This window comes from Salmo trutta, chromosome 36 (assembly GCF_901001165.1).
Source record: "Salmo trutta chromosome 36, fSalTru1.1, whole genome shotgun sequence".
Classification (NCBI taxonomy): domain Eukaryota; kingdom Metazoa; phylum Chordata; class Actinopteri; order Salmoniformes; family Salmonidae; genus Salmo; species Salmo trutta.
In genome coordinates, this window is record NC_042992.1 from 36,796,189 (window position 1) to 36,818,903 (window position 22,715).

Here is a 22,715-nt window from a genome sequence, read left to right on the forward strand (position 1 = left end):
ACCAGCTTTTTATAAAACCAAGATGGCGTAGCAGTCGGACGTCTTTTTTCTTTGTCTTGTCGTGTCCCATGTATATCTTATATATTTTTCTAAACCTCAACCTCAAAATACTCTCCTGCAACCCGCCTCATCCGAACCGGTACTCCCCAACAGAAGCTAGCTACTAGCTAATTAGTTAGCTAACCACTGCTAGCGGTCATCAGCTAACCTTTAGCTTGGAAAGCTCTCGCCAGTTTGTACAACACGATTCAGAACAGAGCATACCGGACCTATCTTCTCTCCATATCCCCAGATTCCTATCGCAAGCTCTGAACCTTTACACCTGGATCACCACAGCTAGCTAGCTAGCTTGCTGCAACCCGAGTGACTATTCCTGGTTTAACATCACGTCCCAGTCCTGAAGCTAGCACCAATTAGCCTGGAGCTTGGCCCATATCCCGGCTAGCAGAAGAAGCCCAACAGCCACTCCTGGGCTATAATACCCTTTTTGCCAACTGGCCTGGACCCCCTTCTACTGCCGGTACGGGGCACGGAACCCCGCTGATCCTTCACAACTGGACTACCGACGAAATCTGCTCGAGGGGTACTCAAACTGGCTCCGCGGCACTGCTATCCACTGCCCGCTAATGTTAGCTGTCTAGAGCACACTGGACTGTTAGCTTAAGAGGCCCATCGGACAAATTCTTCGGCCACTGTACCTATTTTGCCAATTGGCCTGGTTTACCACACGGAGCCCTGCTGATCCGTCAGCTAACTGGTCACCATAGCAGCACCCACTCGTAGCACGCGCTCCAGCAGGTATATCTCACTGGTCACCCCCAAAGCCAATTCATCCTTTGGCCACCTTTCCTTCCAGTTCTCTGCTGCCAATGACTGGAACGAACTGCAAAAGTCACTAAAGCTGGAGACTCTTACCTCCCTCGCTAGCTTTAAGCACCAGCTATCAGAGCAGCTCACAGATCACTGCACCTGTACATAGCCAATCTGTAAACAGCCCATCTACCTACCTCATCCCCATACTGTATTTCTTTATTTATTTTGCTCCTTTGCACTCCAGTATCTCTACTTGCACATTCATCTTGTGCACATCTACCATTCCAGTGTTTAATTGCTATATTGTAATTACTTCGCCACCATGGCCTATTTATTGCCTTACCTCCCTTACCTCATTTGCACTCACTGTATATATACTTTTTGTTTCTTTTTTCTACTGTATTATTGACTGTTTTGTTTATTCCATGTGTAACTGTGTTGTTGTATGTGTCGAATTGCTACGCTTTATCTTGGCCAGGTCGCAGTTGCAAATGAGAACTTGTTCTCAACTAGCCTACCTAATTAAATAAAGATGAAAAAAAAATGTATTCATGTGTTCTCATGCTCTGAGCAAGGAACTTAAATGTTAGCTTTTTTACATGACACATATTGCACTTTTACTTTCTTCTCCAACACTGGGTTTTTGCATTATTTAAACCAAATTGAACATGTTTCATTATTTGAGACTAAATAGATTTTATTTATGTATTATATTAAGTTAACACAAAAGGGTTCATTGTGCATTCAGGATTGTTGTAGTTGTCATTATTGCAAATATATAGAAAATCTGTATCAACTTTTTTGGTCCTCCAATAATCAGTATCAGCGTTGAAAAATCATTATCGGTCGACCTCTAATACACAGTACCAGTCAAAGGTTTGGACACCTACTCATTCCAGGGTTTTTCTTTATTTTTACTATTTTCTACATTGTAGAATAATAGTGAATACATAAACTATGAAATAACATGTGGAATCATGTAGTAACCAAAAAGAGTTAAATATATTTGAGATTTTAGATTCTTCAAAGTAGCCACCCTTTGCCTTGACAGCTTGCGCACAAAAACAAAGTATTTGGTTGTAATTGTAATGTTGCAGGGTGGCCAACCATCCTCCAGGAGATTCAAGGAGAGCTACTGGGTGTGCAGGCTTTTGCTCTAGCCCTGCTCAAACAAACCTAAAAAAAATCAGCTGCTCAACAGTACCTTGATAAATGGGAAAGGTGGATTCCTAGTCAGTTGTGCGACTGAATGCATTCAACTGAAATGTGTATTTCATTTAACCCATCCCCTCTGAATCAGAGAGGTGCGGGGGGGCTGCCAGAATCATCTTCGGCGCCTGACCGGGTGTGTTTGAGCAGGGCTGGATAAAAAGCCTGCAAACCCAGATGGAGGGTTGATGACGGACCACATGTTTTATACAGTAGCCTATCAGGGCAGTATTTTACTTTTTGGGGGGGTGGGTTAATGGCAGGAGATATAATACATGGGATTAGAGAGCAGCAGCCTTCCATTGTCAATACCAGTGATGATAATGGTTATTTTGTGAAGTGGTTCCTTGCAGCATACAACACAATTCTGTCACCTTTTTGACCCATGGTGTTAAAGACCCTATTTTGGGGGGGGGAGACAAGTGACTTGAGCTTTCGGACAAGTGGCTAACTTGGAAAAGGACAAGTGGCTAAAAAAAAGTGAATGTCCAGCGCCGCTTTCTTTTCTCCGTCACCTCTGCTATCAATATCTCTCTCTTCCGGAGTTCCAATGTCACGCTAGCCTCACTGCAATCTCTCGGTTTATTCCCAAGTCTCTGTTTCATGCTAGACTTATCTTATGCCAGCCAGCCTTGCACACAAACCCCTCATAATATAGTTTCAAATGGATGCCCCTTACCACTCTGAGCACAAGATGTTGAAAATAGATATTTTAAACAAAAACAAAGTATTTTCAATAATATAACAGCACCTATTTGTCACACACAAATGCACGCTTCGCTTGCTCTTCTTTTTTATCTCCAGTATTTTCCACAACTAGTCAAATTTATTCCACACATCTGACTTCCCCTTAACCTCCTGAGCAACCAGTAAACATTCCCCCATTTCGAGTTTATTTGTCACGTCCTCTGCATCCATTTTGCTGTTAGGAGTGCATGTGATGCATACATGTGTCACGTAAAGAGAGCAAGGGTTGAGGAAATGGGGAATGTTTTTCGTAAACAAATGAGGGATTTCAGTAAGAACTTTTCAGTCAGAAATGGCTTTAATTATGTTGCAGCTTCAGCAACACGGAAAACACAATATTCTGTAGTGATCGCTGCAGCAGGGAGGAGAGGGAGACAACAGGTGCTAGTCACACAGTCACTCGCTGTCATTTGTTTTTTAACACAGCCCAGCATGTCTGAGCCAGGCCCGGCAAAATCAAATCAATTGCGATCGGACTCCCTCTAGTCATTTGTGTCCTAATTATTTCATCAAACAGTGAGCTTAAAGCAGCAGACAAGCTCAGTGCATATAGATTATTTAATTAAAACACATAGGATGAGTCTGTGTATATGGAAAAATCTACTTTTCTTAGTCAGACAGCCCTAATGTCTTTTCAACGTCTTTTCAATGCTCATAGGGCACAGTGTACGCAATGGCATTGCACCAATCTCAAATGTATCCTTTTTCTACACAGACTTGGCGCTAAACCAACCTCTTGCCCCACAATCTCATCCATATCTCCATTCTGGGGATTCATGCTAGCCTCCCACTACCCTGGTGGATATCTCTAGTCTGTCCCGCCAATCACCTTTTATCTCTACTAGTCTCAACCTGGGTTCGCTGCTATCTCACACACGTCTCAGTGTCTGGGCCCCGGCTTGGCGGTGGCACCCAGACCTAACTGTGCTGAGGGGGGATTGTAACACGGCACAGCCCGGTGACTTAGCCGTGTTGTTGTTTATGTGGCGAATGTGTTCAAGAAAGAAACGAGGGCTAAACGGGTAAGAGATTTGGTGGGGGGGGTTAGAGGGGTGAAACGGGGGGTGACATATGTAAATGGCGTTGCCTTGGCAGCCCCGAGATAACGAGTGCCATGGTTTATTCATTCGGCGGTGTCTCGCTCTCTCAGCTGCAGATCTAGGCCGATACATACACACACACACACACACACCCATCTCTCTCGACAGATTTAATCTCCTCACATACACTCACTCCCTGTCATCCTCTCCTGACTTCACACACAAACCAGCGTCTGTGTGTGGCGGGCGGCTCATTTGGCGAGTGAGTAAACAAGCGAGAGAACAAGCCCAACCAATCAAGTTGCGTTTCCTGTCAGGCCGTTGAGATTGTTTCGACCAATCACAAAGCCAATAGAGCCTTCCCTGTTCCCGCCACATCCCGGCGCACCTATTAAACGCACCTGTTAAATGGAATTACAGTGCGTTTCCAAAAGAGAGTGGATTCATGTATCATCCTCCTAATTTGCTAATTGTAGCTGTTGGGAGGCTACATTGTGTTGTCATCATGCTCGGCCATGACTCACAAGGGGAAGGATTTCAGCCATTGCAGAAAAATAGCCCCCCCCCCCCCCCCCCCCCCCCCCCCCCCATAAGGTCTTAAGGCCCCAGTTTTAAGTTGGTGACTGCATTTTATTGAGAGGCTTAAGGATTCCAAGTTAATTTGTTGGGTCGAGGTAAATTCTTATTGACTGCCCGGAGGAGCCGTAGCAGCGGAAAACTGTCTCTGTCATTCATTTTTTGTCCCCCTTTATCCCCGCCTTCGCAGATACAGTTTTATCGCTTTGTCAATATTATTACAGTATTGTACACAGCTGTGATTGCACGGGTCTCCCATCTCCAATTACTCAAGCAAAGAGCAAAATGACCTTTTTAAGGAAACAGATTAAACATCTCAAGGAACGGTGGGGTCTGAAGGGACACACTTTAAAACACACACTTTTTGTCGTAATGTTTTTGTATATCGTTGTATTTAACATTTGTGTGACTGTCATTGTCTATCAGTGTGTTGTTACTTGTCGTGTTTTTTGTGGACCCCAGGAAGAGTAGCTGCTGCTACTGCAAAAGCTTATGGGGATCCTAACAAACAAAGACCCCTCCAGTGGTATTATTACTTCCCGTCTCGAGTCGCCTCTGTCGCTTTCTATCTACAACCACCCGAGACTTTTTCACATTGTTGCCAAGCCAACGGCCAAGTCACCCCGCCACCTAGTCCACCACCATAGGGTTCAATAGAGAGCCATAAAACACGGCTGCAAACCTATCTGTTTTACGGAAAGCAATTTAGCCCTTGCTCAAGGGCACAGTGGTAATATCTCTTTCTTGCGTGCCTCAATAACACAGCAGAAGCAAATTGCATCCCCCCTCAGAGAAAGCAACAGGGGAAAATGGCCGGTCCAGTATTGGTGTTTGGATGTGAGTGACTGGTCTATTTGTGTGGGGAATGAAGGAGTGGACTCCTCATTGGAGTGACTGGTGTTTCACTAAAGCATAACTGGTTTGTTCGGGTGTGTGAATTATGTTTTGGGCATAGCTTCTATTTGAATGACTGATGGGTGTCCGACTGTGTTACAGATTTATTTGGACGTCTTGTATGTGCGCGGCTCCTGTTCGACGTTTCGCAGTAATACGTGGCTGAAACGTTTGAGCGTTGCAAATAGAAATCAAGTAATACGGTTGATATTACCCTGTTGCCATCTGTAGTTTACTACACCGGATCAGTCGACTACAGGGCTCTCCGTCCCTGTTCCTGGAGAGCTACAGTACCCTCCTGTAGGTTTTCTATCCAACCCCAGTTATAACTAACCTGATTCAGTTTATCAACTAGTTAATTATTAGAATCGGGTGCGCTAGATTAGGGTTGGGAGTGTGAACCTACAGGACGGTCGCATTCCAGGAACTGGGTTACAGAGGCCGGGTTTACTGCATTATACAGCTATCTGCAACATTCTGAATGTTTCACTCTACTGGACACACCTACCACCACCACATTTAATTAACAATATAGACACTAGGGTTATCTGTTTTGAGTGACTGGTGTTTAGTGTCTATATGAATATTTTGTTGGTTTAACCTCCAACCGTCCGCTCTTGCCCTCAGATCATCCAGGACCGGGTGCTGCAGCAGGAGTCCAGGAGCACCTTGATGTGGAACAGCCACCCCGGGGGGCTCTTCGCCCTGCCACAGTACTCTGCCCACCTGGGAGACTTCCCCTTCTACTACGCCACCCTAGGTGAATACTCCTCTCAATCAACCAATCAATCAGTGTGGCCTTTTCACACCAGCAGTTGTCACAGTCCTTTTACAGTTACCCGGTCTAGACCCCAAAGGGCAAGCACAAGCAGAAACGCTTTGGCTAGGGAAAAACTACACTTCTCCATCGCATTCACTGCATGGTAGCACCAGTCGTTCAGTATCTGTGTAACAGCAGTCCTTTATCCAAGACTTCTTGAGCGCTGTTTTAGGGCTACACATGGAAAGTTACCTTGCTCAAAGTTGCCTCACTGGAATATATCAACTCATTATGTGTTTGGTCAAGTAGAATGTACTACGTACATACAATCTTTGTAATGGGTAGAGTCCTTGTGTCTTCTTAAACATCGCTCTTATCCTATTATTTATATATATATATATATATATATATATATATATATATATACTAGCTACTAGCTCCCCTTCAAACATCCTTGAAATGAGAAACCGTTGTTTCCAGAATCTTGACCGCCAGCCGTGACAGTCTTAAACAACCTATGTAGCTGACACGCTGTCCCACCTTATCAATTGACTTGTTACAGCGGCTATAACAGACCATTACTCAAAGTACCCTTGATTGATGCTCGCATTAGGCCCACTGACACACCAAATGGTCAGTCAGTCAGATGTTCGTTTCACTCGGCGAACACACCATATACCACTGCGTGGTTCACCAACACAAACTGTGCCTCTAACAATCTGTGATCTCAAAGGCCTTTTTATGTGTCCCAAAATAGCTGCTTGTTCACTAATATAGTGCACTACTGACCAGAACCCTATTGGCCACCGCTCAAAAGATAGGGTGCTATTTTCCTCCGTGTAACTCTATCTTCATCTAGTCGATGTAGTCGGCTCTCTCAATTCACAACCCTTTTGATCGAGCACCTCGGTGCAGATATTAAAACAATCGCGCAGTGACAAGCATGGATTACCCCGCGGTGAGTTTTATTTGTTTGTCACAGAGCCGGCGATTTAAGCATGTGGACGTTTTTAAAGAGACCAGGCGGAGGGTGGAGTGTTGGATGCCTAAATGAGACAGATTCTCCTGTATTTTATCCGTGTCGTAAAGACATCGAATCCAATCTGTTATTACGAGGAGCCAATAACTCGACTCTAGTTTGTTTGCAGTAGTTCATCAAAAATGATTTGTGTTGGGGATGTGAATCGTACACCCAGTGGGATCAGTCATTTAATAAGAAGTCTCCTTTCATCTCGTAAACAATGAGGTCATAATCAACTGGTTATGTAAGCATGGTCTATAAGTAAATACTAAAGCATAACCACCGACAACTGCAATGTGAAAACATACAGAGACGGAACAATTTAGGTCGAGTTTAGAGTGATTTCTCCCAAATGTTTTGTCATTTTTTTAGTTGTCAGATTTTTGCTATGCCTGCGGTAAATGAGGATAATTAGGATAATGACTTTGAACAAACTGATGGATATGAAGATATCAAAAGAAATGTCCCTAGAGGAGGCTGAACTTCTGAGAATCACCAATATTTGTGTCTCTTTGTTAAGTTATATAAGACAGATTGACGTCAACATCCTACTTTGTTTGTCTGTGTTCCAGCCCTCCAACTGTAACAAATATTATGTTTGTCTGTATTGTTGGTATCAAACCTCACCAGTGATACTATACGTTTTGATCTGTGTTATGTTCCAGGTATAAAACCGCACCCCAAGTTCACAGCAGTCATCCATGCAGTCACCCCCCTTGTCTCCCAATCCCAGCCCATCCTCAAGCTGCTGGTGTCTGTTGCCAAATCACAGTACTGTGCACAGGTAAGAAGCCACACACGTGTGTGTGTGTGTGTGTGTGGCATGTGCACATTTCTGTGTGTCCTTTCAATTGTCAACTCTCCCAAAACACAATATTACTCCAACTGTGAGTGATTTCATAGCGTTTTTGCCGAGCCAGTTTTTAAAATGACACTTCTCCAGCACCAATCGAGAACCCAACCTCTCTCTACCATCTCAGCTGTGGATTGAATTAGAAAGGTGTGTATGTACCGATCGGGAATCTGTCTCCATGGTACCAACTTCATCTCTCTCTCTGTGTGCGTGCCTGTGGCTGTGCGTGCGTGTCCGTCTGAAAGCCCCGTGGCCCAACTGGATACAAGTAGTATTGATCCCTTTGCTGGTTTTAACCATGGCTGGGGAAATTAAACCAAAGTCACCCCCCCCGATGTACTATAATGTGTTACACACACACACACACTCCACCCTAATGCTTCTTAGATGTCTCCCAATGTATAGGGAGGTGTGCAACCCTCCCGTCTATAGAAGTGTTTTGTATTCGACCTTCCAGGCTCCCTGTGCAAAGCGGAGAGCCAGGTACACGTTAAATTGATCAACATTTTCTATCATCTCGTTCTCAGCCCACAAAGACTTCCATGTTGAGGGGGCCGGGGAAGTGGACGTGGAGAAAAGAGGGATATAAATAATGAATGGGAGGGAGAGGGCGGGGGAGAGAAAATTGGGAGCAAGAAAGCCTTTGAGCCGGCTCTGGCAGAGACATGCATGCAGAGATTGTGGACCTCCTGCTGTGTGTGTGTGTGCGCTCCACAGTTTTACAGAGGAGTAGTGTGCGTCTGTCGCTCACATCACTGACAGGCACACCTAGACACACTCCCACGGCAACACAAACGGGAACACACTAAACACACATACATACAACCCACTCGAACATGCACACTCTCCCCTCTCTCTCTCTCACACACACCCACCCACCCACCCACCCAGCTGGCAGGTTGACAGAGACACCATCTGCCTGCCAACTTCTGTCATCATCAGAGGAAAGCAGGAATAGATCCATCTAAGAACGGATTCTCACATTGCTCTGACAGTGTGTCTTAGCACTGTCCATTCAACACATTGCTCATCCCTTTACAAGCCATCATCCATCCAGCCATCGCTCTACCTGTCTCTCTGCCTGTCTCTCTCCCGTACACGTTATCGCCCATGTCAGCTGGAGAAAAACAAAAGCGTGTGTGTGAGAGATGAAGCGCCGCAGAGGGACACACCCGTAATCCCTGTGTAGTCGTACATTCAGGCTTCGTGTTGTCCCTCCATTAAACATGCATGTGGCTGGGTGTCAAAGTCAAGTGGATCGTTAAGGTTAGCTCAAGGTATAATTACATGTTAGGGAAGTCGGTCACAAGGGGCACGGAACACACAGTTCCCATGTAGCCCTCATGTAAAACATGGTCTGAGGCGCTATTGGTGAAAAGGTGAAAAGGGATCCCATTCAACAGACGTTTTGGCACTCAGTTCAATTTAACTGTGGTGTGTTTGGATGGATTGAAATGTCAGTTTTGAATTAGATAATGAGAAATGTAGAAGACGTACGATGGGGGAATGTAGTGTAATGTGGTTAATAAATAAAAATGCAAATGAGGTGTAATTTTAGAGCGTCATATCTGTGATTCTCATGAGATCTCTCTCTCTCCTCCTGCTCTGTCTCCCTCTTTCTCCCTCTCCCCCTCCCTCCACCTTTACCCCTCCTATCTTCTCAATCACTGTCTCCTCTCTTTATCTCGTCTGTCTTTCTCTCTCCCCAACTCTTCTCCCCCCCCATCTCTCTCTCATCTGTCTCAGATCATTGTGCTGTGGAACTGTGACAAGCCTCTCCCTGCTAAGCACCGCTGGCCTGCCACCTCCGTGCCCGTCATTGTCATCGAGGGAGAAAACAAGGTGAGCTGGGCCGCCATTTTGGTTTCTCTATGCCCCCAAGCTTCGTTCAATGCCATCATTTTGGCGTGTCTATGCTTTGATCGTCTGAGAACTTGACCAGAGTTTATAAACCCAGAGGCCCAACATCGCAATACTTCCGAGAACGCCTCGCGAAGAAGACTCGACAGACAAGACCGGGGTTTGTGGTTTTGGAAGTCAATGGAGAGATGTGAAAAATGATTCCTTGGTAGTTTATTTTCTCTAAAAGGTCTTAAAGGTGCTGCACATAGAATTTATCCCCTGTGTGGAAGCTACAGTGCCTTGCAAAAGTATTCATCCCCCTTGGCGTTTTTCCTATTTTGTTGCATTACAACCTCTAATTTAAATAGATTTTTATTTGGATTTCATGTAATGGACATACACAAAACAGTCAAATTGGTGAAGTGAAATGAAAAAAAAATGACTTGATTCTAAAAAATTAAAAACAGAAAAGTGGCTCAGTTGGTAGAGCATGGTGTTTGCAACGCCAGCATGGTGTGTGCAACGCCAGGGTTGTGGGTTCGATTCCCATGGGGGGCCAGTACAAAAAAAAATAAAAAATGCATGAAATGAAATGTATGTATTCACTACTGTAAGTCGCTCTGGATAAGAGCGTCTGCTAAATGACTAAAATGTAAATGATGGTGCGCGCATATGTATTCACCCCCTTTGCTATGAAGCCCCTAAATAAGATCTGGTCCAACCAATTACCTTCAGAAGTCACCTAATTTGTTAGATTGCACACAGGTGGGATTTATTTAAGTGTCACATGATCTCAGTATATATACACCTGTTCTGAAAGGCTCCAGAGTTTGCAACACCACTAAGCAAGGGGCACACCAAGCAAGCGGCACCATGAAGACCAAGGAGCTCTCTAAACAGGTCAGGGACAAAGTTGTGGAGAAGTACAGATCAGGGTTGGGTTATAAAAAAAATATCCGAAACTTTGAACATCCCACGGAGCACCATTTTAAATACATTATTAAAACATTTAAAGAATATGGCACCACAACAAACCTGCCAAGAGGGCCACCCACCAAAACTCACGGACCAGGCAAGGAGGGCATTAATCAGAGATGCAACAAAGAGACCAAAGATAACCCTGAAGGAGCTGCAAAGCTCCACAGCAGAGATCGGAGTACCTGTCCATAGGACCACTTTAAGCCGTACACTCCACAGAGCTGTGCTTTATGGAAGAGTGGCCAGAAAAAAGCCATTGCTTAAAGAAAAAAATTAAAAAACACATTTGGTGTTCTCCAAAAGGCATGTTAAAGACTCTCCAAACATATGGAAGAAGGTACTCTAGTCAGATGAGACTAAAATGTAGCTTTTTGACCATCAAGGAAAACGCTATGTCTGGCGCAAACCCAACACCTCTCATCACCCTGAGAACACCATCCTCACAGTGAAGCGTGGTGGCAGCATCATGCTGTGGGGATGTTTTTAATCGGCAGGGACTGGGAAACTGGTCAGAATAGAAGGAATGATGAATGGCGCTAAATACAGGGAAATTCTTGAGGGAAACCTGTTCATCTTCCAGAGATTTGAGACCGAGGTTCACCTTCCAGCAGGACAATGACCCTATGCATACTGCTAAAGCAACACTCGAGTGGTTTAAGGGGAAACATTTAAATGTCTTGGAATGGCCTAGTCAAAGCCTAGACCTCAATCCAATTGAGAATCTGTGGTATGACTTAAAGATTGCTGTACCCCAGCGGAGCCCATCCAACTTGAAGGAGCTGGAGCAGTTTTGCCTTGAAGAATGGGCAAAAATCCCAGTGGCTAGATGTGCCAAGCTTATAGAGACATACCCCAAGAGACTTGCAGCTATAATTGCAACAAAGGGTGGCTCTACAAAGTATTGACTTTGGGGGGTGAACAGTTATGCATGCTCAAGTTTTTTGTTTTATTTCACAATAAATATTTTTGCATCTTCGAAGTGGTGTTGTTGTGTAAATCAAACGATACAAACCCCCCAAAAAATCTATTTTAATTCCAGGTTGTAAGGCACCAAAATAGGACAAATGCCAAGGGGGTGAATACTTTCGCAAGCCATTGTAGGTGAATTGCAACAGCACTAGGCTGTGTTCAAAACAAATCTCTCCCTCCCCCACATCCCAGCCAATCGCAGCACTGGTGGGTAAGTAATACTGTAAAACACCATCTTTCCACTATAACTGCAGATATATTATGGACATTTTCTTAAATTACAATGCAAAAATAAAAATACATTCTATGTGTAGCACTTTTAAGTAGCTGAACATGTTAATACTCCAACCTCGTGAAATCGACAAACTGACACGTCTTCATTTAGTCAAAATCAACCTTATATTGAAGGAGCGCCTTCGATTTTGACTGCATGCACATGTGAGGTTCGGTGCGACACAATCGTTATACCTGATGGCGTGTTTCCGCGCATGAGCTTAACTAGCTAACATCGCCATGACATGGCCATAAAGTGTGATCAGGGATTTCGATTGGAAAAGCAGTTTCTAGGCATCTTCATACTAAACCATCCTTGCCCTTGGAGCTGCATAATGCATATGCATAAAATAACAGATGTCATAAGCTGACAGCTGACTTTGCAATTCCAGGACATAAACCATTGTTTAGGTAAAGTAGGTAGTCGAGGAAATGTCCTCTAAAAATCTGTTAGGAGATTATCTTGACAACGCTTTGTAGTCTGTCAGTGTTCCGTAGGGGGTTCGACTAAAGTGTCTTGGTCTCTCTCTGCCCTCATCGTGAGAGGTCAAAGTTGACACAGGAAGTGTGATCTGAGTCGGTAGTTCGAAAGGCTGAAGTGGGGTGTTAGTCAGGCTCACTCAAACACCACAACTTTTGTTGAGCTGTCAATCAAATTGACTGGTTTCTCTCACTCATCAGTCCCAACGGAGCGGGTAGGGTTTTGATTTCTCTCCACATCTCTGGTTTTCTTACGCTGTCAATCACAGAGGGAGCGTTGTCTTTGGCTGTGGGTCGGCGACAACGGCCGGAGTTGAGTACCACCCAGGTCTGTGGTTTGTTACGCTTGCGGCGGGCTCGTTGTTTACTGTGGCGGGCCCAGCCAAACGTGGCAAGCCTCTCTGAGCCACCAGCCCAGTAGTGGGTAGTATGAGCACAGAAGGAGAGGAGCTATTCCTGGCCTCTCTGGGCTGGCATGGTGGCCATGTGCCCACTGCTTTACGACGTTTCAATTTAAGGCCCAGCGAGCCACCAAGCAATGTTATTGTGGTTTACACAACACATTTTGTTGGCCCTTTCTCTCACTCTGTCTGTCTCTGTCTTTGTGTCTCTCTCTTGCAGTCTTTCTTTACCCTCTCTCGCTATACGTCACTGTTTTTCTCTTTCCAACTTTCCTACCCTCTTTCTCTCTCTTCCCATCTCCCTCTCCTTTCTTCATCTCCCTCTCTCTCTCTCTCGCTCTCTGAGGAGTGTCGGAGGCTGATTCCTCCTCTAAGAGCTTACATTCCTAGTGCGTACGAGCCCTCCCAGGAGAAAGTGTCACACTTCTAACGTTACAAACCATCTGTGATGGGAACACAAGTCTCATCCTCAATCCCCCCCCCCCCCTCTTTCGCTCTCTTTACTCTCTTTTTCCACCACGTCAGTGGGAATGCAAAAAAAACGGAACGGAGGGGAAGGATTATAATTTTTTGGGGGGGGCCTGTCTGAGCGACTAAAACGTGGCAAAACGTGGCTTGGAATTGTAGACATTTTGAGTCAGTTGTGTTATCAAGTTGTACTTCTCTGCCACATACAGTTCCACAGCACAGATCTGTGTGCGTGAAGCACGCGTTTGTAGCGTGTGCGGTTCTCTGGCTGAAAGTGGGTTTGAGGCTGTGTGTATGTGTGGGAGGTATTTGATTTCTAGTGAATATACAGTACCAGTCAAAAGTTTGGACACCTACTCATTCAAGGGTTTTTCTTTATTTTACTATTTTCTACATTGTAGAATAATAGTGACATCAAAACTATGAAATAACATATGGAATCATGTAGTAACCAAAGAATTGTTAAACAAATCAAGATTATATTTGAGGTTCTTAAAAGTAGCCACCCTTTGCCTTGATGACAGCTTTGCACACTCTTGGCATTCTCTCAACCAGCTTCATGAGGTCGTCACCTGGAATGCATTTCAAATAAACAGGTGTGCCTTGTTAAAAGTTAATTTGTGAAATTTCTTTCCTTAATACGTTTGAGCCCATCAGTTGTGTTGTGACAAGGTAGGGGTGGTATACAGAAGATATACCTATTTGGTGAAAGACCAAGTCCATATTATGGCAAGAACAGCTCAAATAAGCAAAAAGAAATGACAGTCCATCATTACTTTAAGACACGAAGGTCAGTCAATGTGGAACATTTCTTCAAGTGCAGACTCAAAAACCATCAAGCGCTATGATTAAACTGGCTCTCATGAGGACCGCCACAGGAAAGGAAGACCCAGAGTTACCTCTGCTGCAGAGGATATGTTCATTTGAGTTACCAGCCTCAGAAATTGCAGCCCAAATAAATGCTTCATAGAGTTCAAGTAACAGACACATCTCAACATCAACTGTTCAGAGGAGACTGCGTCAATCAGGCATTCATGGTTGAATTACTGCAAAGAAACCACTACTAAAGGACACCAATATATAAGAAGAGGCTTGATTGGGCCAAGAAACACAAGTAATGGACATTAGACTGGTGGAAATCTGTCCTTTGGTATAATGACTCAAAATTTTAGGTCTTTGCTTCCAACCGCGGAGTAGGTGAACGTATGATCTCCACATGTGTGGTTCCCACCATGAAGCATGGAGGAGGAGGTGTGATGCATGGAGGAGGGGGTGCTTTGCTGGTGACACTGTCTGTGATTTAGAATTCAAGGTACACTTAACCAGCATGGCTACCACAGTTGTATTTGCATCCCACCCTTGCACTGGGCTGTTATAATATATAATAATATATGCCATTTAGCGGATGCTTTTATTCAAAGCGACTTAGTCATGCGTGCATACATTTTACATACGGGTGGTTCCGGGAATCAAACCCTCTTTCCTGGTGTTGCAGCCGCAATGATCTACCAACTGAACTACTGAGGACAGTGTGCTGACCCTGTGTGCTCTCTGTCTCCCTTTGCAGGTGATGAGCAGTCGCTTCCTGCCCTACGAGACCATTGTCACCGACGCTGTGCTCAGTCTGGATGAGGATACGGTGCTCTCGACCACAGAGGTTAGTGTTCCTCCACACATCACTAAGGATACTGCCTACTACTATGTTGGAATGGGGGACTACTTTCTTTCTAGATCGCTGGTACTCTCCCTTGCTTTTCTACCCTTGAACTCTTTGCTTTTCTAAACTCACCTCACTCCACCTCATGCTGCTGTTCTTTTTTTTGTGGCCACTCTCTCCCCATGTAGCTCCCCAGTCTATCCCCCTTTCCCCCTTCTCTCTTTCACTCCTCTCTCTTCAAATCAAGCTTTATTTGTCACATGCGCCGAATACAACAGGTGTAGACCTTACCGTGAACCGCTTACTTACAAGCCCTTAACCAACAGTGAGGTTCAAGAAAGAGTTGACATTTTTTGCCAACTAAAGTAAAAATAAATAAAAAAAAGTAACAATAATAATAATAATAATAATAATAACGCGGCTATATACAGTGGGTACAGGTACCGAGTCAATGTGTGGAACTACAGGTTAGTTGAGGTAATTTGTACATGTAGGTAGGGGTGAAGTGACTATGCATAGACAATAAACAGCGAGTAGCAGCAGTGTAAAAAATGGGGGGTGTCAATGTAAATAGTCTAGGTGGCCATTTTGATTAATTGTTCAGCAGTCTTATGGCTTGAGGGTAGAAGCTGTTAAGGAGCCTTTTGAACTCTTTACTTGGCGCTCCGGTACCGCTTGCCGTGCGGTAGCAGAGAGAACAGTCTATGACTTGGGTGACTGGAGTCGTTGACAATTTTTTGGGCTTTCATCTGACACACCTAGGATAGAGGTCCTGGATGGCAGGAAGCTTGGCCCCAGGGATGTACTGGGTAATACGCACTACCCTCTGTAGCGCCTTACGGTCAGATGCCGAGCAGTTGCCATACCAGGCGGTGATGCAACCGGTCAGGATGCTCTCGATGGTGCAGCTGTAGGTGTCGTCATGCACTCTTCACGACTGTCTTGGTGTGTTTGGACCATGATAGTTTGTTGGTGATGTGGACACCAAGGAATTTAACTCTCGACCCGCTCCACTACAGCCCCGTCGATGTTAATGGGGGCCTGTTCGGCCCGCCTTTTCCTGTAGTCCACGATCAGCTCCTTTGTCTTGCTCACATTGAGGGAGAGGTTGTTGCCCTGGCACCACACTGCCAGGTCTCTGACCTGCTCCCTATAGGCTGTCTCATCGTTGTCAGTGATCAGGCCTACCGCTGTTGTGTCGTCAGCAAACTCCATCTTTCCCTGCCGGTCTCTGTATCTTCCCCTACATCTCTCAACCCTCTTTCTCTTTGCCTCCCCCTCAGTGTAGTGGCATCCAGACTGCTGGGGCCTCAGCTCAGCTCTGTTTTGTTCTGCTGATAGGGATAATGATGTCACCATTGGCGTGACTCCAGGGCCCTCAGTGCTTTGTGTGGTGCTGCATCAGCGCAAGGACCAGTGGTATAGTGCTATTTTTTGGGGGTGCGGGAGTGCAACACAAAAAAATATGTAAATGACATAATTTCCTCCAAGTTTGTACCGACAGATGTAGCCAATTGAATAGCCTATCATTTATAGAATGTGCATAAAATGCATCCTCCAATTGCAAAGTCTGCCTATGACCACACACATTGTCTAAAGCACATTTTCCATTTTTAATACCTTCAAACACCAAGTTAGGCATAGCAGGCTACCTAATTTCAAAATAGGCAATGATATTTCTTCTGTTTTTTTTACCGGTGAAACGTCCAATCTCCATGCCAATCATTTGATTCAGCTTAATCAGTTTCATGAATTACTGTTTGGTGAGCGAATTAGAGCAGATGGTGTTAACAAACTATTAGCCTTTCTTGTATTCTGTTTCAACCCAAGCATAAATCCTGCCCTCTCTGAGTTTTGTTGCTTGATTAAAAAAAATACTATTCTGCTTCAGCTAACCATCCTAACATATAATTAGAGAGGAGGTGATTGTGGTGTAACAGTAACGTTATAGTCCTACTATGCTATTATATTAGGTTCTGTTATGTAACATGCACATTAATCATTATATGGTCTTGTAAGACATTGATTCAGCTTTGATCCCACTTTACTAAACGAGCGCCATTGTGAGACATGATCATGTTCTATTTGTAACAATAATAAGTGTTCAGTATTACTGTTAGGCGTAGAATAACGGATCGAGATGAGACATTTTAAGTGTCGCAGAAAGGACAGCGCCAGGATCGCGCAATGATGTTAAAGAAGTTAAGTGGGGCTGAAGGCTAGCTCTGCCATTCGGCCAGTTCAGGAACAAACAACAATCATTTGCGGTATAGCCTAACAGGACTGCTTTATTGCGAGTAGGCATTTCATTGTTTCGTGTAGCTTCCACGCAATAGAGGGAGCACCACTGCTCCGGCAGCACTACACGCCTGACAGGGACCATGGCTGGCTGGCCCTATGAGAGTACAGAGGTAGGGAGAGAGCAGAATGAAAGTATAGAGGGCTCCAAGCCTCCCTCTCCCACTGCTTCGCTCTGTGTCACTTTTGTCCCACATGCAACTTTCTCTTCCTCCCGCTGTTATATACTGTAGTACGTAGCGGTCTCCCCTTTTCTCTCTCATTTTATCTCTAGCGGCTTCTCCATTGCGCTCTTTCTCTATCCTCCTATCCCTCCCACTCCTTACGCTTTTCTCAATTTCTTGCTCCTCCCCATCTTTCCCTACATCGCTCTCTGTCTAATTGTCATCTCTAATCACGTTGTGATCCCCTGCATATCGAGGAGCTCACCATTGTGGCTTTTTAAATGGAGGTGCTGTTAAATTTCTCGTTCCTGGGGTGGCTTTTCTCTTCATTCCTCGAGCACAGAGTTTGGCATAACACCATGAGAACACAGATGTTGCCGAGACGAGGTTTTGAGTGGGAGCCCATAAAGGCTGTTTTTTTGTGGCGACCATGTGGTTGCGTTATTACACACTCTTAATTTAGTCTCTGGTGGAGGCACTGCAGTCGTCCAAAATGGCACCCTATTCCTTACATAGGCACTACTTTTGACGACAAAAGTAGTGCACTATATTGGGAGTAGGGTGTCATTTGGGACGGAGGCTCTGTTTCTCTGGCAGCTGCTGGAACCAGCCAGACTCCGTCTGATGTTTTCTCTAATTATTTGTTTAAATGCTTTGATCAGCCAGCGAGAGGTCAGCCAACTGCAGAGGGCCTTTGAAAACACTTTTTTGTAATGTCTGTTTGTGTTATGAGTTGTAATTGTGTGTGCGCGCATCTGTCTATGCACATGCACATGGAGAGAATGTGCATTCATTATGTATAAATGTGTGTTGAAGGGATACGTCAGGATTTTGCCAATACGGCGCTTTATCTATTTTCCCAAAGTCAGATGAACTCGTGGATACCATTCTTATGTCTCTGCGTGCAGTTTGAAGGATGTTGCTAACTAGCGCAATTACTAACTAGCATCAGCGCAATGACTTGAAGTCTATGGTATCTGCTAGCAAGTCATTGCGCTAACGCTAGTTAGCATTGACTTGTGAAACTCCCGCTAACTTCTTTCATACTGAACACAGACATTAAAATGGTTTCCACAAGTGCATCTGACTCTTGGGAAGTAGATACAGGGTCTCATTGCCAAAATCCCTAAGTATCCCTTTAATAACCTGACGCTTTGGCTTCCTCCTCAGGTGGACTTTGCCTTCACGGTGTGGCAGAGCTTTCCAGAGAGGTTGGTGGGCTACCCGGCCCGGAGCCACTTCTGGGACAGTAACAAGGAGCGCTGGGGCTACACTTCCAAGTGGACCAACGACTACTCCATGGTGCTGACCGGAGCTGCCATCTACCACAGGTACAGAAAGCTACATTACAAGCTCTGGGGTGAATTCCCTTAGGTATAGATCTAGGATAAGCTTCATCTCCCCAAATCCTTACCTTAACCATTAGTAGGGAAATGCAAAACTTACCCAAGATCAGTGTCTAGGGGCAACTTCACCCTACTATACAGTACAACACTACCAGCAGTGGTTGACTTGGACTGAAATACAGTGGCTTGCAAGGGAGGGTATTCACCCCCTTGGCATTTTCCTGTTTTGTTACCATACAACCTGGAATTAAAATGTATTTTTGGGGGGTTTGTATCATTTGATTTACACAACATGCCTACCACTTTGAAGATGCAAAATATTTTGGGGGGGGTGAAAGAAACAAGAAATAACTTACGCGTGCATAACTATTCACCCCCCAAAAGTCAATACTTTGTAGAGCCACCTTTTGCAGCAATTACAGTTGCAAGTCTCTTGGGGTATGTCTCTATAAGCTTGGCACATTTAGCCACTGGGATTTTTGCCCATTCTTCAAGGCAAAACTGCTCCAGCTCCTTCAAGTTGGATGGGCTCCGCTGGGGTACAGCAATCTTTAAGTCATACCACAGATTCTCAACTGGATTGAGGTCTAGGCTTTGACTATGCCATTCCAAGACATTTAAATGTTTCCCCTTAAACCACTCGAGTGTTGCTTTAGCAGTATGCATAGCGTCATTGTCCTGCTGGAAGGTGAACCTCCGTCCCAGTCTCAAATCTCTGGAAGACAAACAGGTTTCCGTCAAGAATTTCTGACCAGTTTCCCAGTCCCTGCCGATGAAAAACATCTCCGCAGCATGATGCTGCCACCACCATGCTTCACTGTGAGGGTGGTGTTCTCGGGGTGATGAGAGGTGTTGGGTTTGCGCCAGACATTTTCCTTGATGACCAAAAAGCTACATTTTTGTCTAATCTGACCAGAATTCCTTCTTCCATATGTTTGGGGAGTCTCCCACATGCCTTTTGGTGAGCACCAAACGTGTTTGCTTATTTTCTTTTCTTTAAGCAATGGCTTTTTTCTGGCCACTCTGTGGAGTGTACAGCTTAAAGTGGTTCCATGGGCAGATACTCTGATCTCCCCTGTGGAGCTTTGCAGCTCCTTCAGGGTTATCTTTGGTCTCTTTGTTGCCTCTCTGATTAATGCCCTCCTGTCTGGTCCGTGAGTTTTGCTGGGCGGCCCTCTCTTGGCAGGTTTGTTGTGATGCCATATTCTTTCAATTTTTTAATAATGTATTTAATGGTGCTCCGTGGGATGTTCATATTTTTATATATAACCCAACCCTGATCTGTACATCTCCACAACTTTGGCCCTGACCTTTTTGGAGAGCTCCTTGGTCTTCATGGTGCTGCTTGCTTGGTGGTCCCCTTGCTTAGTGGTGTTGCAGACTCTGGGGCCTTTCGGAACAGGTGTGTATATATACTGAGATCATGTGACGCTTAGATTGCACACAGGTGGAATTTATTGAACTATTATATGACTTCTGAAGGTAATTGGTTGGACCAGATCTTATTTAGGGGCATCATAGCGAAGGGAGTGAATACATATGCACGCGCCACTTTTCCGGTTTTTATTTTTTAAACAAGGTATTTTTTTCATTTCACCAATTTGGACTATTTTGTGTGTGTCCATTACATGAAATCCAAATAAAAATCCATTTAAATTACAGGTTGTAATGCAACAAAATAGGAAAAACGCCAAGGGGGTGAATACTTTTGCGAGGCACTGTAGGTGCCAGTACTTATTTTGGATGCCGGTACTGTTTGTATTTCAGTGCAGGAACTTCACAATACCTTGGAGCTAATATTCTATAAGAGGTAAAGGAAGTCAAGCAGTAGAGAATTTGAGGTGCCAGTACTCGGGTCTAGTGAGCTCCTGCTCAAGTCAAAGCACTGACTACTAGTGGAGGCTGGTGGAGGAAGAAATCAGAGGACGGGCTCATTGTAATGGCTGAAATGGAATGAATGGAAAGGTATCAAACACTATTGAAAGTGACATCAGCCTCTACTGAACACTACTGTAGGAAGTAGCCTGAGGCTACATACGTCAGTCATGTTAAGTGGAGCATGTTGGATCCTATCCCAACCCTCATTACATTGTCTTTTTCATACAGTTGTTCAACAAAGACTCAATTCAGCACTGTCTATAAAACTGACATTGATCTGCTTGATTAGCGTTGATTAACTCAAAGAAATCGATCCAAACTCGATCTTGAGTACGCCGTCACAGATCTTTCCAAACACTTCCAAATCCCCCTCTCGACTCTTCTTCTTCTTCCCCTCCAGATATTACCACTTCCTGTTCACTAATGTTTTCTTCCTCCTCAGATATTACCACTTCCTTTACACAAACTTCCTGCCTGCCAGCCTGAAGGGCATGGTGGACCAGCTGGCCAACTGTGAGGACATCCTCATGAACTTCCTGGTGTCAGCCGTCACCAAGCTGCCGCCCATCAAGGTCACCCAGAAGAAGCAGTACAAAGAGACCATGATGGGACAGGTATATATTATAAACCGGGTAGTTTGGGTATTGGATGCTGATTGGCTGAAACAGCATTTCAACCGTGTGTATATCAGACAATATACTTACGGGTACGACGCAAAAATATTGGTTTACGGTTCAATACATTTTTACTGTTCTAATTACATTGGTAAACAAAAAGGTAATGGGTTCGCACTCAAGAAGATGTCACATAAAGCTTACTGCCCTTCGTGCCTTCTCCCATACCCTATAATTCTGTATTTCTTTGTGACTAATATACAGGTAGACCAGAAAAGCCATGTCCCTGATTGGTAGATGAGTGGCAACCCTGATTAGAAGCACCTGCTGCTCATCAGTTGTTCTTCACAAATGCAGTTTTGAATGCAAATAAAATTGTACCTACACACTGAAAAAGGCTATAAAGCTGAAACGTCTGTGTACGCTATCCCTGATGCAGTGAACATTATTTTAAAAATCTAATAAGGAAGTAAGCTTTCTGCGACGTCTTTTTGAGTGCGAACCCATTACACCTTTTTGTTTGTCTGAACTTACGGGTTATACGCACCAGACAAGCTTCTGGGAGAGCACGATGGTTGATTACTAATCATGTTGGTAACCAGTTTAAAATACCAATAAGGCCCGAGGGGGTGTGGTAAATGGCCAATATACCATGGCTAAGAGCTGTTCTTAAGCAAGACACAATGCGGAGTGCCTGGATATAGCAGTTAGTCATGATATGTTGGACATATACCACAAACCCCCATGGTGCCGTATTGGTATTTTAAACTTGTTACCAACATGATTAGTAATCAACCATCGTGCTCTCCCAGAAGTTTGTCTGGTGCATATAACCTGCAAATTCAGATTATTAACTGAGTGGGTTCTAGCCCTGGATGCTGATTGGCTGAAAGCCGTGGTACACTACATGGACAAAAGTATGTGGACACCTGCTCGCCAAACATCTGTTTCCAAAATCATGGGCATTAATACGGAGTTGGTCCCCCCTTTGGTGCTATAACAGCCTCCACTCTTCTGGGAAGGCTTTCCCTTTCTGTGCGCTTGTGTGGCCTACCACTTCGCGGCTGAGCCGCTGTTGCTCCTACACGTTTCCACTTCACGATAACAGCACTTACAGTTGACCGGGGCAGCTCTAGTAGGGCAGACATTTGACAAATGATTTGTTTGAAAGGTGGCATCCTATGACAGTGCCTATGAAATTCATGCTTACATATGTTATATGTTTGAGCTGCTTTTGAAGCAAAAGTCGAATTGAAAACATTATTGCCGTTTGTTGAATTCAATTTTCATTATAGCAAGCTAGTGCTGATGGTTTGGTTAGTTGAAGTTAAAGGGCATCTCCACCATTTTTCAACCAAATTTGAAAGCACAATACCAGTGTCAGCATATGTGGAAAAAGTTTCACCTGATGACGTCAAAAAATAAAACTGTTTA

At 44.5% G+C, this 22,715-nt stretch overlaps 1 protein-coding gene across 1 annotated transcript in view; it reads left to right on the forward strand.

Annotated features, from left to right (window-relative positions):
- LOC115175999 (exostosin-1b-like) overlaps positions 1-22,715 on the forward strand; it is a 112,930-nt gene that overhangs the window by 86,049 nt on the left and 4,166 nt on the right. Inside the window, exons 5-10 of the mRNA XM_029735707.1 lie at positions 5,907-6,039; positions 7,726-7,844; positions 9,660-9,755; positions 14,892-14,981; positions 18,614-18,774; positions 21,110-21,281. Of these exons, the coding sequence (XP_029591567.1) occupies positions 5,907-6,039; positions 7,726-7,844; positions 9,660-9,755; positions 14,892-14,981; positions 18,614-18,774; positions 21,110-21,281 (771 nt within the window). The remainder of the gene's footprint in view (positions 1-5,906; positions 6,040-7,725; positions 7,845-9,659; positions 9,756-14,891; positions 14,982-18,613; positions 18,775-21,109; positions 21,282-22,715) is intronic.